This window comes from Bos indicus x Bos taurus, chromosome 9 (genome assembly GCF_003369695.1).
Source record: "Bos indicus x Bos taurus breed Angus x Brahman F1 hybrid chromosome 9, Bos_hybrid_MaternalHap_v2.0, whole genome shotgun sequence".
NCBI lineage: Eukaryota > Metazoa > Chordata > Mammalia > Artiodactyla > Bovidae > Bos > Bos indicus x Bos taurus.
In genome coordinates this window covers 39,195,210-39,210,443 of record NC_040084.1, presented here as the reverse complement: position 1 = coordinate 39,210,443, position 15,234 = coordinate 39,195,210, and the positions used below count along the sequence as shown (strand labels likewise).

Below are 15,234 nucleotides of genomic sequence, written 5' to 3'. Positions count from 1 at the left end.
AAAATAATTAAGAAGTACTAATATAATTTTTGCCTTCCCTCTGGACATTATATCTAAATGAACATGGGAGATGCACTAAAATGTAGATTTGTAGAACTCTGAAAGGATGAAAGCTAAACATTCCCTAGACTACTTTTGCTCCCATTAAAAAAAAATCTGAAAGTTTGGGTAAGGGAATTACAGCATCAATTAGGATATGAGTTAAATTTACCTTATTAAAATTCAGAAGGGGTGGGGTAAGGAGGGTGTAACTAGTATAGGCTTATAGAACAGATGAAGAGCATTCGACTTACAGCAAGATAAAACCACACTGCTGTATTTCGTATTTTATTCAATTTTAATATGGTTTCCATTATTAACTTTTAAAACAAAATGATTTCCAGTTTAGAAAACAATGCACTGACCACATAATTCTTTTTTTATATACAGTTATACAAATATTCTAAATACACATTTTGTGTTCAAGATGATGGCAAATAAGATTAACTGTACAGTACATAAGGAAAGAAAATATTTTAAGCATATTTAGAAGCAATAGAAATGTCTATACAAAACAAGCAAAAATGGAATAAAATTTTTTATTTTTAAAGTATTGCAACAGGCCCACAGGTTTGTAACAAAAATGTCTTTGCACAGTTCCTCACAATGCCCCATTAATAGCTAAAGCAAGACAGCGGTTTTAGAAAATAATGTTTCAAAATGCTACACATGGTACTACTGTTTGCACAGTCTGATCAAAATAACAACTCTACTCTGAGTCAAGCAAAACCTAGAGGAAATATACCAAACAACTTGAAAATCATTTGTATAAAATTCATTGCACATTATTTTACTCAGTTGTCTGAAAAGTAAAAAAGTGTATTTACAAAATATTTCGCAGTCAAAATTATAAAGTGAATGAGTATCTCTAAGTAACACGTCTTGATACAGACAGTTCAAGGAAAACACGAATGTCTTTTTTTAAAGAGGTTTTCAGTGCTCCTTCCACAGGGAAGTAAATACGATCTACTCAAATGGATTTACAAGATGTTACACATACTGGAGCAAATTCAACACCGGCATTATAAAACAATGTTAAAAAGGTGAAAGGATGAGGAATTTGTACATTGTAAGAAGTGAGCTATTCAGAGATCAACGAATACGATTTTTAATTCAGTTATCATAAAAGTCTTCATAGTCTTCAGGTAATAGACAGACAATGAACATACTTGACTCGATGAAAGTTGAAAAAGCACCATGCACAACAGTTTAGTGGTAAACACTGAAAAATAGCACCTGGAATTCTGTGATATTGACAATTTAAAACTGGTCTAGTAATTGCCGGAGATACGGTGCCTTGGATAGTTCTCTATTTACTCGGGAGAGCTTGTAAAGTACTGGGCAGTTCAGAGAAACACATGGGATATGTCGATCAAAGCAGCCTGTACAGTTCTTGCATATCTGAAAGGACAAGAGGAGTGCGTCAAACCATAGGAAGGTTTCTGTCTCCGTGTGTAAACAGCAGACTTTTATAATCCTTCATGACCCACCACAAATTACTGGCACATATTACAGAAAAGTTTCATTAGTTCTCATCTTTTTGAAGCATAGCCAACCCTAAGTTGAGATGTTTCTAAAGAATATTATTTCGCAAACCAGAGAGCATGAAATTCCCTAAAGGATTCATTTAATCCCAGAAATCAACTTTCATTTATGGTAGAATCCTATTGTATTAAGATCCACAAAATAGGCTACCCAATTACCATTCAAAGACTGGCTCTTAAATTAGCTATGTACACTGTTTTTTCAAGTTACTCTAACATTTTATATGCTAATCAAAAAAGTTATCCACTTTCTTATTTCAGAAGAGAAAATGCTAGTATGGGGGCGGGGGTGGAAATCAAAGATGTTGAAAGTAGCTGGATAGACCAATAGTTTCAACCCTGGCTGTACATGAGCTTAAAAATAGACTAATGTCTGAGCAAGGAATCAGGATCTTTGGGTGTGAGAGCTTAAGAATCTGTACATCTTAGGGCTCCCAGATGATGCTGATATATAATGAGAACTGATCTAAAAAAAAATACTAAATCATAAGGCAGTTTTTAAAGAAAAGCATTATATCTTACCCAGTGATCAGATTTTAATATGTAAGGTCTCAAGTCACACACACAGTTTGTTTATTTTTTTTTTTCTTTTTTGGAGGTTCTAGCAGGGGAGCGCAGCTACTCGTATACCCTTGACCGAAGACCGGTCCTCCTCTAGCGGGGATGGTTGTCCTCTTTGACCGAGCGTGCAGCTTCGGGAGGGACGCACATGGAGCGGTGAGGGAGGAAGGGGACACCCGCCTAGCCAGCCAGATCAGCCGAATCAACCCTGGCGATCAATGGGGTGACAGATGTCGCAACCAGATCGCCCTCACATCCACACACACAGTTTAAAAGTGGTAAAACATGAAAAACTTTAAAGAAAAAAACTTTAAAGGATACTAGTGAGGGCCCCAAGGGTTAAGAAAATACAGGCTGATTTTTAATGTGAACAGTTTATCCAAGTGATTTAAAAAAGGGATAGCAATTAGCTGCTGTTATACTAATTACCTTTTAAGAGAGAAATCAGATCTGCTCTAGTTAATTCTCTGGTCTGTATCTAATAGCTTCTGTTTTAGAGGCCTCACAGCGGTGGGGGGGGGGGGGACGACGACTTGTTCTCTGCCCCAATATTTTTCAGTCGATTGCAGGGCCCATTTTTCTCAACACCCTGGTTACTCTACCTGGTATTATGATACTGCTACAAGCGAACTGCTCAGAGCCCCGAACTTCAGTGTGCTTTCTGGAGAATGTGCTGTTCTCTTCTGAAGACTTTCACCAATTAGATCTCTGCCAAGAGACTTAAAGCTACTTCTAAATATAGAATGTCTGTATCACAGCTCCATTGCCTGCAGCTACATCCAGGTGCCAGAACAAACTGATAAATATTTATGCACTCTGTGCTTGTCTGATAAATAAACCAGGATGGAATTACTTGTCTCGCTAAACTTAATGTTTAGTTTCAAGATCCTTTACTGGTGATTTAAACCCTGAACAGGTTATGTTTAAAACTTTAAACACCACAACCTAGAAACTTATTTTTTAGCAGATGCTTAAGAAACAAACAAACAAAAACCTGCTTTACTATTTATTGATTCTTTTTTGTTATCCTTTGGCTTACTTTCTAGATTTTTGAAAAATTTTCAGTCAGATGCTTAATTTTGTTTATGTTTATAATTAAATGTTTAAGGTGATGAATTTTTCTCTGAGATCTGCCATGGCTGTCTAGAATCTTGTATGTACTGTTTGTTTAATAAGTGTTAAAATTTCCAAATACAAGGATCATTTTGTTTTCTGAGTTTACTAGCTTTATAGAATTGTATTGATAAAATGTTTGTAATATTTCTACTTTCTGAAATGTATTAAGGTTTTCTTTGTAGTCTAAGATATGGTCAATTATTTAATATTTCATATAAATGTTTTCCATAACTTGAAAGATATATTCTCTAATTATTAGGTTAGAGAGTTTGATATATATAATCAAAAGGTTTACCTTATAATGTTTAGATCTTTAGTAATTGTACTTATTTCTGATCACTTGTCTTGGTATGAGAGCTGTTTACTAATGTTTCTGACAATTTCTTGTAATTTCTGCTTTGTGAGAATTCCTACAGGTTATTTATGTACAGGAGACACACATTTTAATTATCTTAGGAAAAAAGCAATCCTAAAGTTAAAATGTCTCTTTAAAGATGATGAACCACCCCTTATTCATGAATAGCATTACTTTTAAAACTGCACTTTTATAAGAAATAAGATCTAATATTGAACGAGGGTTCTGGTTGAACTGATGGCACTTATTAGCACAGTGTATGTTGCTGGGGGCAGAGGACAGGTCCAGGGAGCTGCCTCGGACTCGGGAGCTCTGGAGGCCCTGCCCATGTCTGCACCTTCTACTAGAAGCCAACAGGGAATTTTCTAGGAGGGCAAGTTGCTGCCATTGGGGTAGGAACCCAAAAACCACAAGTTAGGGACACCCGGTTACTAGTGGTTGTACTAACTACAACCACCACTTTGTGGTGGTACAAAAACTGGGACAAATGGGCTAAAAATTGGTTGGTAATCACTCCAGTGACTTACTGCTGCTTTAACTGTGCGTTCAGCAAGCAGCTGTTTCCTCATTTAATACATATGTATGACCACCAGCAAGGGCTGGACTCTAGCTAGGGACAGCTGACTCAGCAGTGAGAGAAGGGCAGGGCCTCTGTCCTCACCTGCTCTCTGGTGAGGAGGCTCGAGCCACAGTGCTGAGAATGGACAGGATGGCAGGGGGATTAGTGTGAGGCTGCTGCAGGAGTTTAGGGAGAAATAATGGTGGTTGGACTATAGGATGGTAACAGAAGAGAAGCAGAAAAGTTCTTATTTATTTAAGAACTAATTAGTAGATGGATGGGGAGAGGGAAAAGTCAATTTATCATTTCAATAAGCTAGGTTTCTATGGTTGCATCAATAAAATCATACCTTTCAGATGCTACCATCCTTAATGAAATTCATTTACTGCATTCTGAATGACTAGCTCTATACACTATATAACTTTTTTCTGCCAATGCAGAACAGCGGCTAGGATGGTGTAGAGCAAACAGTCTCTAACAGTCCGTAATTTTCCTTCTATAAGCATACAAGTTCTGAACAGCCTAGTCTCCCCAGAGATGGCTTCTGTCCTGTTGCCCTGCATGGCAGCTAGGAGTGTCTTCCTAGGAGGCTGTGGACACTCCGACTTGTTTCAAAAGCCTCTTTACCTTGAAGGGGCATGGTGCAGAGCCTGGCCTTTACATACTAGTGGCTGGTTTACTTTAGAGCAGATGAGCTGCTAGGAGCGATTGTAAGGAGAGTTCACAACAGAAGAGCTAGTAGGGACCTATGAAAGAGCATCAATTTGCATTCTGAGAAATCTGGGGCCAGGGACACAGCCAATACTATGGAGTCCAGACTGAAAACCCGATGTCCTTACTATCAGCTGGATTCATTTTCCACTGAATCACACTGCCTCTTAACTATCAGGTTGGCTTTAAAACATTTCAATAACCTTATATGTTCTCATCTAAAGACAAAACAAACTCTACCACAAGATTGTTACTCTTGCCTGAAAGCTAAAAATCTAACTTGAAACATGATGGTATAAGGAGATACAATCAGTCATTAAGAACTGCAAACGTTCCAAGTTGACTAGCAATTCTCTAAGAAAACAAGATTTCTATGAGAATGGTAAGTGATATGGGAGACAAAGCAATTAGTATTTTCTTTTTTTAGAAATGCTGCTATAAAAGAAACTGGATGGCTGGACAGTATAGTTCTATGGTTCTAATAAGCACAATTAGTTTTTAGTAGTTCAATTATGCTATTTTCAGGATTTTAGAAGTTGATTAACTTAGAATCCTTACTCCACTTTCACATCTCACACTACACCTCCCTCAGGAGTTGACTACATTTCCCTGAAGACTCAGACTGCTTGGGATTCTGGGTCTATTGAACAAGGCTGTACCTTTACAAGTCGCTCCTGTTGACGTTCCAACTCTCGAATTTCTTGGTTGAGGATGACTGCAACATGCTGAGGCTGGCTGCGACATTTACTGCAGATGCCGTGCTGAGTCAGGTCATCACACACAGGACAGTGTAAGGTAGTGAAATATTGTGCAATAGTGCCTTTCCGCCCTTCAAGTTCACTTCGAGAGGAGCTGGTGGCCTTCTGGATCTATGTAAGCATCAATTCAGAAATAAGTCTAAGCCAGCTTTATAGCAGTGTGGCTCTTCTCAAGCTAATTACAGGATCACTAAGGCATTATTTCCGGTGTTGAACAAATACTGAATAGCTACTATGTATCAGGAACGGTTTTAGATAATGGGGCTTTAGAAAAGAACAAAGTCCTTCTTTTATAGCTTAATATCATCAGATATATTGTTTTGTTTTCCTTTTTGGGGGGGAGGAAAATGGTCTCAGAAAGGTACAAACTTCCAGTTGTAAATAAGTCATCAGGATATATTATACAGATTAGGAAATAAAGTCAATAATATTGCAGTAACTTTAAATGGTAACAGACGATAACTAGATTTTATCATGGTGATCATCTCATTGTCAAATCACTATACTGTATAGTTGAAACTAATATCAGATTGCGTGTCAATTGTACTTCAATGAAAAACAAAAATAGTTTCTTGTCACTCGGTTTTTTTTGGTTGCAATATGTAGATGTATGAAATTATAGGGGGCAAAGGAGATCAGGGAGGACAAAGGAGAAAATCCAGGTTGAGAGTGGATACTGTTTAAGACTGCACAGTTTTGGCCATGGAAGCAAGGTAAAAAGTAGCCTGTTAGGCATTAAGGTGCAAAATTCAAGCAAAAGTAAACCTGGAGCATTTCAAATGAAATTAGATACATGTCACCTAAGCTTCCTTCTTTGAAGTTGATAATGTTTCAGAGATCTGTCTTCTGATACTCTTCACACTGAAATAACATTATCCTCTTACTATCATACCCTTGGTGCATTCCCCTGGTGTCTTACAAGTCACTCTGCACCAAAGTTATTAGGTTAGCCTTTTATAAATGCCACTCCTGCTACTGATGCAATGAAAAACACTGATAGCTCTGTGGAGCAGAGCCAGGGCCCAGCGTTACGGATGCTGGCCAGCAAAGACTAAAGCACAGTTTCCCCCTCAGTTTCCCAGCTGCTTCTTTTCCTTGAGGCCCTAAGTGCGTACTGAGAAAGTAAAAACAATTTAAGTATTAAACTTACATCAATTTTCCTGAATACTCTCAGGCTTTCATAGTCTGAGCAAATGACTCAGCAGACCTAATTGTAAACATCAGATAACAACTGCTACTTTCCTAGAGAAATGTATCCCTGATTGTTACAGAACCACAAACTGTTCCTTCAGAGTTCGGATGGGGATAAACTAAGAAAAAAGGAGTTCAGGCAAAACTCCCTTTGGTAAGATTTCACACTGCATGTTTTATTTTAGTAAAATGATACTTTAATATTCTTTACTCTGGTCTCTATAGAACTATGTCTAGCTACTAGAGCTTATATATTTCTTAAATACCCATTTTGAAGGAATTTCTGCTTTCATTTTTATTTGCTGTTTGTGATATAGTTAAGTGTTTACCACTGAAGTAGTTGTGGGATTTATTTTAATCTTCTATAATTTGGCTAATCTGACAGAAGCTGGGAAGGTGTTTGTAAAAGATGAAACCAGAAGAGTATAGCGCCTTTGTTGGTTTAGGATAATGAAGGATTTGCTCTGCTCTGATAGCATGTAAATAAAACCTTTAGTTCTACTGAAAATGTTAAGTGAATTCTCTATGGAGTCATAGCATAGGTACTGTTTAGTAGGCTTACCCGTGGTAATTCATGATACCAGCTGAAGACATCAATACCAATAAGAGAGAAGATTCTTGCCAGGGGTGGAAGGATTTGCTTGGTGATATAGTAAGTGGCATTCAGTCTCAGAGTTGGGTCCTGCAGGACTTCCACTGGGCGCCTTACTAGTTGGATAAGCGGTACTCCAGGGGCTCCATAAATGATGACATATGGTACTCGCTCCCCAACTCGAGGCTCAGAGCGCCGATCGTAAGTAAGCATTTTCCTATTTAAATCCAAATAAAACAGTCACTCAAAGACTGTCATGGAAGGCATCTCTCCAGAAAATGAAATGAGAATTAAATAATGAAGCCATGAGAAACTGACAAGGGGAACCTTAAAGGTAGTTTAACTCTAACAGCCATATACACTTCACTTAGCACCAAGTGGATATGCTCTAAGAGTTTAATCAAACTTACCCTGTAAATTACTGTTACCTGGAGAACAGTATGAGTTGGGAGATACCAACTAGCTTAAATTAACTATCATAAATCTAAAAGATAAGAGAAAATTTAGCTGATCAGCTGATCTCCTTCTAGAATGACACCACCTTACTGCTGTGGTAGGATCAATATTAAGGACTACCTATGATTCCGATGGAGAAGGAAATGGCAACCCACTCCAGTGTTCTTGCCTGGAGAATCCCAGGGATGGCAGAGCCCTGTCGTCTATGGGATCACACAGAGTCGGACACGACTGAAGCGACTTAGCAGCAGCATGATTCTGATATAGGAAAAACAATCACTTCCAGCTCTGTAACAGATTACAGTTTCACTGAATCTAGTTTTTGTAGGGAAGGCCAGAAGAGGAGCTCTTTTTTCTACTTCAGAGCTTGCAGTATTTGGGGGTCACCCACTCATGTTATTAAGGCTTCATGTGGGCAGGAGAACAGACAACTGTGTATCTGTGCCTGTGGACTAGGTCTTTTCATCTACTCCAAACCATTCAGAATCCCAGGACCACACTTCCTAGGTACTGAGGGCTGTGCTGCTGTGTGCATCATTACCTTGTAAGTTCCAGGGCTGGCACACAGGCACCAGGTTTGTAAGAGGCACTTCCTCTGTATTCCTTGGCAAAGATAAAATCTTGTATGCTGGCCTTTCCTTCCAGAAGCTTCATACATTGTCGTTGAACATATTGTTTAATTAAACTTATATCTCTTGTTTCAAATAGCAGCTTCAGAGAACGCTCAAGTATCTTAAAAAGAAAATGGATATGCTCGTAAAGGTAAAATATCCTCTAATATATTTCATCACTGCTGTTACACTTTCACTTACATAACTACCAGAAAGCTTCCTGATCTACCTAAACAATCTGCTATTTACAATGACTGGATAATAAAAAATTATTGAAAATGGAAATTATTTGGAGATTTAGCTTGCTATTTCTAAAAATAGAATTATGTAGTTTGAGGAAAATCATATTGGAATGACATGCAGATGAAATGTGTGCTGTGTGTGATGAGCAGCATGAAACATTTGTCTTATATAGCCAAGAGCACTGTAGGGCAGAAAGCCAGACATGATTTTCATGTCTTATTTTTTATTTACTCTGTTATAGAAAGGGTTGGATTCAGGTGGACAGAAAGAAGTTTAAACATCACCAAACAGTGAAAGAAAAGCCAGTCTTTTGCCTTTTTATAATGTCAGTAAATAGAAACTGTGACAGAATTTTCTGTGCTACAGTATTTCTACTGGAAAATGACTGACATACAGTGGAATGAATTTAAATTAGTTCCAGGTGAAAGCTCTGTATCTTATTTTGAGTACTGGAATCCATATGTATTTTACACAAGTTTGCTAACTTAGCTAAGGTACCATTTACCATTCTTCCCTCAGAGAAAGAATGCACTGGATAGTATCCTTCCAGAAACTAGTATGAAATATATCTCAAATTTATGTTACATATATGACATATAGGTTGATTACTGTCAATCTTCTGCTTTTAATGCTCTCATATGATATAAACGGAACAGCACTCTACACACTTTTTTTGCTTTGAGAAAACCTTTATTGCACATTCTTGAATTGTTTGTATAAACAGCACACAAAACAAAGAATTACGTTCTGAGAATCCCTGAAGCTTCTAATCAGCAGTCTGCAAGGAGTTGAGACTTTGGTTTTGTGTCTTTTTAAGGCATACATTTCTCATTTATTTTAAAATTTTTAACATAATTTGTTTTCCAAAATATTTTTGATGTCCATTATAAAACTTTTCTACCATGAAACCGCAGTTCCTGATCCTGAAAGGCCGCTCTTTTCTATGAGACTGCATGTGCCCCAAAGGGACCTGGTGCATCATGCACTTTTCATAAAGCTGGGCAAGTACTAATAAGTCAATCCCTGTGGGATCAAATATCAAATATTTGGAATGCACTTTGATTTTCATAGACATACAGAATACTCTTTCAACTTTGTCCTTTAATACTACACAGGAAAGGAAAAAGCCTATACATGAGTACTAAAAAATCTGATCTTCTCTAGAAATTGTAACAGTTGTCCTTCAGAACCAAATCTGTGACTGTTAGATGATTTTTTCTTTTCTTTCTCATTCTCTCTTTTGAAAGTGAAAGTCACTTAGTCATGTATGACTCATGAGACCCCATGCACTGTAGCCCACCAGGCTCCTCTGTCCATAGAATTATCCAGGCAGGAATACTGGAGTGTGCTGCCATTTCCTACTCTATACACACTGAGTTTTATGACAGCATTAAAAGCATAAGAGATTGACAGTAATTATTTTGGTTTGTTACAGAACAAATATGGGCCTGAATAAAGAAAAAAATAAAAAATACTATGACTAAAATTACTGTGGTTGAGAAATTTGGGTAATTTATAGTACCAGTGTTCAGAAATCTTCCTAACTTGTATTTGGTAACCCAAGTAAACAATTTCAGTTAATCTCAGATGGATTATTTTACTTATGAAATTTCTCTGTTCACTTTCTCTTCTTTATCCTGCTTCACAGCTTTTGGGTGTTGCCACATGATAAAGTATCATATCAACTCTAGATGATTAGGCAGGAAATTTTTATCAAGTTCAAGTGTTACTTTTTAGCAACTGTGTAAAAGGTAAGGACTTAAATAAGCTGCTTTCATTAGAAATGAAACTCAAAAAATCATACAGTTTCTCTTTAGTTAGACATAGTCATACAGTCTATACAGTTCTTCCACTTAGATATTTGCTTAAGGATGTTTACCACTTTCTTTGCCACTTATTTCTAAAAGATGAAAACAAGACAGATAAAACTTACCTTAGAAACAGCAGGGCAGGAATCTCTTCTCACTGTTTCTATTCCTTTTGCATCAAATACTGGGTCCTTTTGATCAAGTGTTTCATACATGTAACCCACATATCTCTTTTTTGTTTGTAAGACACAGGGCAAATATACCTGTGATGAAATTAATAAAATGTCTCTCTATAAGCACTTTTCCCCCAACCACAAACATCTTATTTTTATATGCCTTTTTCTCTCTCTAACCAGATGTCAATTTTAAGAAAATTCTAAATATGGCTCAGGGCCCAACAAATTCATGAGCGACACTTGGAGGACAGAGCGCACAAAATGAGTTGTCTTTACTTGCACTACCAATTCTGCTCCTTCCTCAGCTGACTGCTTTCAGAGTCAACCATATCTCTTTAAAGAATTAAAAAATTTCAGTGACACCTACATATGGTACAAATTAAAAAGTTACAAGAGAATATACAATAAAGAGTCTACCGTCCCCTCCATAGAGGAATCCTTTGTTACTGATTTCCTGTATGTTCTTCCAGAGATATTCCAAGTAAATGTACTTATACACATAGGGTAGCTTACCTTCTACCTCACTCTGCACTTTGCTTGCTTCATTTGGTAATTATCTTGGAGAGAAGTCCATTCTCAATAGAAAGTTCATTTTGTTTTGTAGCTACATAGCAGTCCATTTTATGAGGGTATAATAAATTTTGTAACCAGTTACCTACTCTGCATCATATAGGATGTTTTCAATCTTTTGGAATTACAAATAGTGTTCCCGTGAACAACCTTGCATGGATTAATCCAAAAGATGAATTCCTTGAAGCGGAACTCCTGGGTGAATGGGTGTGTGTCTCCACCCCTTTCTACATTATCAAACTGGTCCTTTCTTCTGCCCCAAGCTGTATCAGTAATCACATTAAATGTAGGTGGTGTAAAAAGTGTAAAAATGGTGTTAGAAAATGTAACTTGTAAAAAGCAGTAATGATCAGATTAGATCCCATCAAAGAGATGCGACAATATGCTTTCTACTAGAAATCTATTTTAAATAAAAAAGAATAGAAAGGTTAGAAAAAAATATATACTTGTTAATACTAATCAAAACAAAGCTGGAGCTGCTATATAATATCAGAAAAAGTAGATTTCCAGACAAGGGATATTATCAAAGATAAAAATGTCAGTTCATCAAGGAGATAAATAATCATAAATGTATATATAGCTAATAAGAAAACTTCAAAATACATGAAATATAAACTGGCAGAACTAAAAGCAAGAAACAGGCAAATCTGTGATTGTATTTGATACTTTGGCCCTCTCTCCTAGAAATTGACAAAGTCAGCAAAATTGTTACTGTTGGCTTCAACAACACTATTAATTAACCTAAGTGTTACTGTAGACCATTCCACCCAATAACCAGAATACACAGGGATTTTCAAGGTCACATGGGAACATGCTGGGCTTCCTAGGTGGTCCAGTGGTTAAGAATCCACCTTGCAATGCAGCAGACATCGGTTCCATCCCTGGTTCAGGAAGATCCCACGTGCCACAACTCCAGAGCCTACGCTCAGGAGCCCACGTGCAGCAACTACTAAAGCCTGTGCACCACAACGAGAGAAGAAAACAAAATGGGCAGCCCGTGCACTGCAACTAGAGAGTAGCCCCAGCTGGCCGCAGACAGAGGAAGCCTGCATGGTCACAGCAAAGACCCAGTAGAGTCCAAAAAAAAAAAAGAGACCATATGCTAGACCAAACAATGAACTTTAACAAATTTAAAAGCACTGAAATTATATAGACTATGTTCTTTCACCACATGGAATTAAAATTAGTAACAGAAAGATATCTGAAAATATTAAATATTTGGAACTTAAACAGCACACTTCTAAATAACCTATAGATCATTATCACTGAAGCACAAGATTCCCAGGCAGCTGCTGCTTCCCTGGTGACTCAGTGGTAAAGAATCTGCCTGCAACGCAGGATACTCAGATTTGATCCCTGGGTCAGGAAGACCCCCTGGAAGAGGAAAAAGCAACCCACTCCACTATTCTTGCTTGGAGAATCCCATGGACAGAGGAGCTTGGCGGGCTATAATCCATGGGATGCAAAGAGTCGAGCATGACTGAGCACACACACGTATGGGAGTGCCTAGGGGTCCTGCAAGGGAACCTGTAAGAGCAGCCGGCTTTCAGCTGCCCTGATGGAGAAAAAGGAATACTGACTATGAACAGGGATTCCCAAGTGGCACAGTGGTAAGTTTGCCTGCCATTGCAGGAGATGGGCTAGATCCCTGGTTTGGGAAGATTCCCTGGAAAATCACATGGACAGAGGAGCCTGGTGGGCTAGCAGGTTGATAAAATTCATCAGTGAAGCAGTCTAGTCCAGAAATTTTATGGGGGAGGGAAGATTTTCAATTATAACTTAAATATCTTTAATAATTCAGGTTCTCTTCTCATGTCAGTTTTAAAATTTGTGATTGTCAATGAGTTTGTCCATTTCTCTGAAGTTACCAAATTTACTGGCATGAATTATTTATACTTCGTTGGTTGGATCTCTGTGTAGTCCAAGGGACTCTCAAGAGTCTTCTCCAACACCACAGTTCAAAAGCATCAATTCTTCGGTGCTCAGTCTTCTTCACAGTCCAACTCTCACATCCATACATGACCACTGGAAAAACCATAGTCTTGACTAGACGGACCTTTGTTGGCAAAGTAATGTCTCTCTCTGCTTTTGAATATGCTATCTAGGTTGGACATAACTTTCCTTCCAAGGAACAAGTGTCTTTTAATTTCATGGCTGCAGTCACCATCTGCAGTGATTTTGGAGCCCCCAAAAATAAAGTCTGACACTGTTTCCACTGTTTCCCCATCTATTTCCCATGAAGTGATGGGACCGGATGCCATGATCTTCGTTTTCTGAATGTTGAGCTTTAAGCCAACTTTTTCACTCTCCACTTTCACTTTCATCAAGATGCTTTTTAGTTCCTCTTCACTTTCTGCCATAAGGGTGGTGTCATCTGCATATCTGAGGTTATTGATATTTCTCCCGGCAGCCCTGGGATTTCTTTGGAAGGAATGATGCTAAAGCTGAAACTCCAGTACTTTGGCCACCTCACGCAAAGAGTTGTCTCACTGGAAAAGACTCTGATGCTGGGAGGGATTGGGGGCAGGAGGAGGAGGGGACAAAGAGGATGAGATGGCTGGATGGCATCACTGACTCGATGGACGTGAGTTTGAGTAAACTCCGGGAGTTGGTGATGGACAGGGAGGCCTGGCATGCTGCGATTCATGGGGTCGCAAAGAGTCGGACACGACTGAGCAACTGAACTGAACTGAAATGATTTTGGTATCTGTAAACTCTAGTAACATCCCACCTTTTATTTTTGATATTGATAATTTATGTTAACCCTTGATCATTCTAGCTAGTGGTTTAACCATTTATAGAACTTTCTGAAGAACCATTTCATTAACATCCACTCTTTATTATTTCCTTCCTTTGGGATTAGTTTGCTTCTCTTTTCCTGTTTTGTTAATTTACAAACGTGAATCACTAATTTTAAACAAATTTTTAATATAAGCACTTTAAATATATAAATTTCTCTCAAAGCACCAGTTTAGCTTCAGATTTTGATATCTTGTGGTGGTGGTGCTCAGTCATGATTCTTTGCGACCAGGTTACAGAGTGTCTTGAATGCCAAGCTAACCTGTATATACTAAAGTAGGGGGATGAACTTCCAACTCATGAGGTCAGCTTTTTTTTTTACCCTGTCTCCAAAGCAAAGACAATACAAGCAGAAAACAAAAACAAAACCACTACAGACCAATATTCATGAACATATGCATCACAATTCTTAACAGATGGTTTGTTTTCTTTGAGCAGTTGTACAGGTTTTGCTTTTATGTTTAGGCCTGTAATCTATTTCAGGTAAAATCTCATGTCCACTGGTAGTTTCTCAGGACACCATGCTCTTCACTTTGCTACACAGGCTGAATGTCCACAGCATCACATTCTCCCAGAATAGTCCTGAGCTGTCCAGCTGAGGATCCAGACGTCGTGGAGCAGAGACATGCCATCCAGCTGTACCCTTTCTGAATTCCTGGCCCATGAAATCTGGGAGCGTAACAAAATGCTGCTTGTTTTATACCATGAAGTTTGGGGCTGCACATTGATAGTTAAGTCGAACAGTCTTTTCATTTCTTTATATCAGATATTACTAAAAAAAATTTTGTGAAAATGATACCAAACTAATGGAAAAATACTTTAAATTTAACACTTTCACAGACCTGTATACCCTGAAAATGTATTAAGAAATCAGAAATCTCTAGAAGGTATGCGAATTTTATAAGTCATTTTTAGTATTACGTTTCTCTTACCTTTTCAAACTTCAATTTCACTGGTTTAGGGTTGGTAGCAGTTACAGCTTCAGCAATTTCTTGCCCAATCTTAAAAGACTGCTCCTTAGTGGCTCCTTTCAGTAGCACAAACAGACTAAGAGGATTAAAAATAGAGTAGAGTAATAAGGAAGTTGCAACAAATTCTCATCAATAGTAATTTTCCTGCCTAATACTATAATACCAGGGAAAACC

At 37.9% G+C, this 15,234-nt stretch overlaps 1 protein-coding gene across 5 annotated transcripts in view; it reads right to left on the bottom strand.

Moving 5' to 3' along the window:
• Window positions 1-306: 306 nt before the first annotated feature.
• The window catches only part of REV3L (REV3 like, DNA directed polymerase zeta catalytic subunit), a 178,132-nt gene continuing 163,204 nt past the window's right edge, over window positions 307-15,234 (bottom strand). For 3 of the 5 annotated variants that reach the window (XM_027551197.1, XM_027551198.1, XM_027551199.1), the window contains 6 exons: window positions 15,022-15,136; window positions 10,670-10,807; window positions 8,424-8,614; window positions 7,397-7,643; window positions 5,545-5,754; window positions 326-1,440 (listed from right to left, as the gene is read on the bottom strand). In XM_027551197.1, coding sequence (XP_027406998.1) covers window positions 1,300-1,440; window positions 5,545-5,754; window positions 7,397-7,643; window positions 8,424-8,614; window positions 10,670-10,807; window positions 15,022-15,136 — 1,042 coding nt within the window. In that variant the 3' untranslated portion in view covers window positions 326-1,299. Of the gene's footprint in view, window positions 1,441-5,544; window positions 5,755-7,396; window positions 7,644-8,423; window positions 8,615-10,669; window positions 10,808-15,021; window positions 15,137-15,234 lie in introns of all 5 variants that reach the window. The other 2 variants (XM_027551194.1, XM_027551196.1) reach the window with 2 other exon arrangements.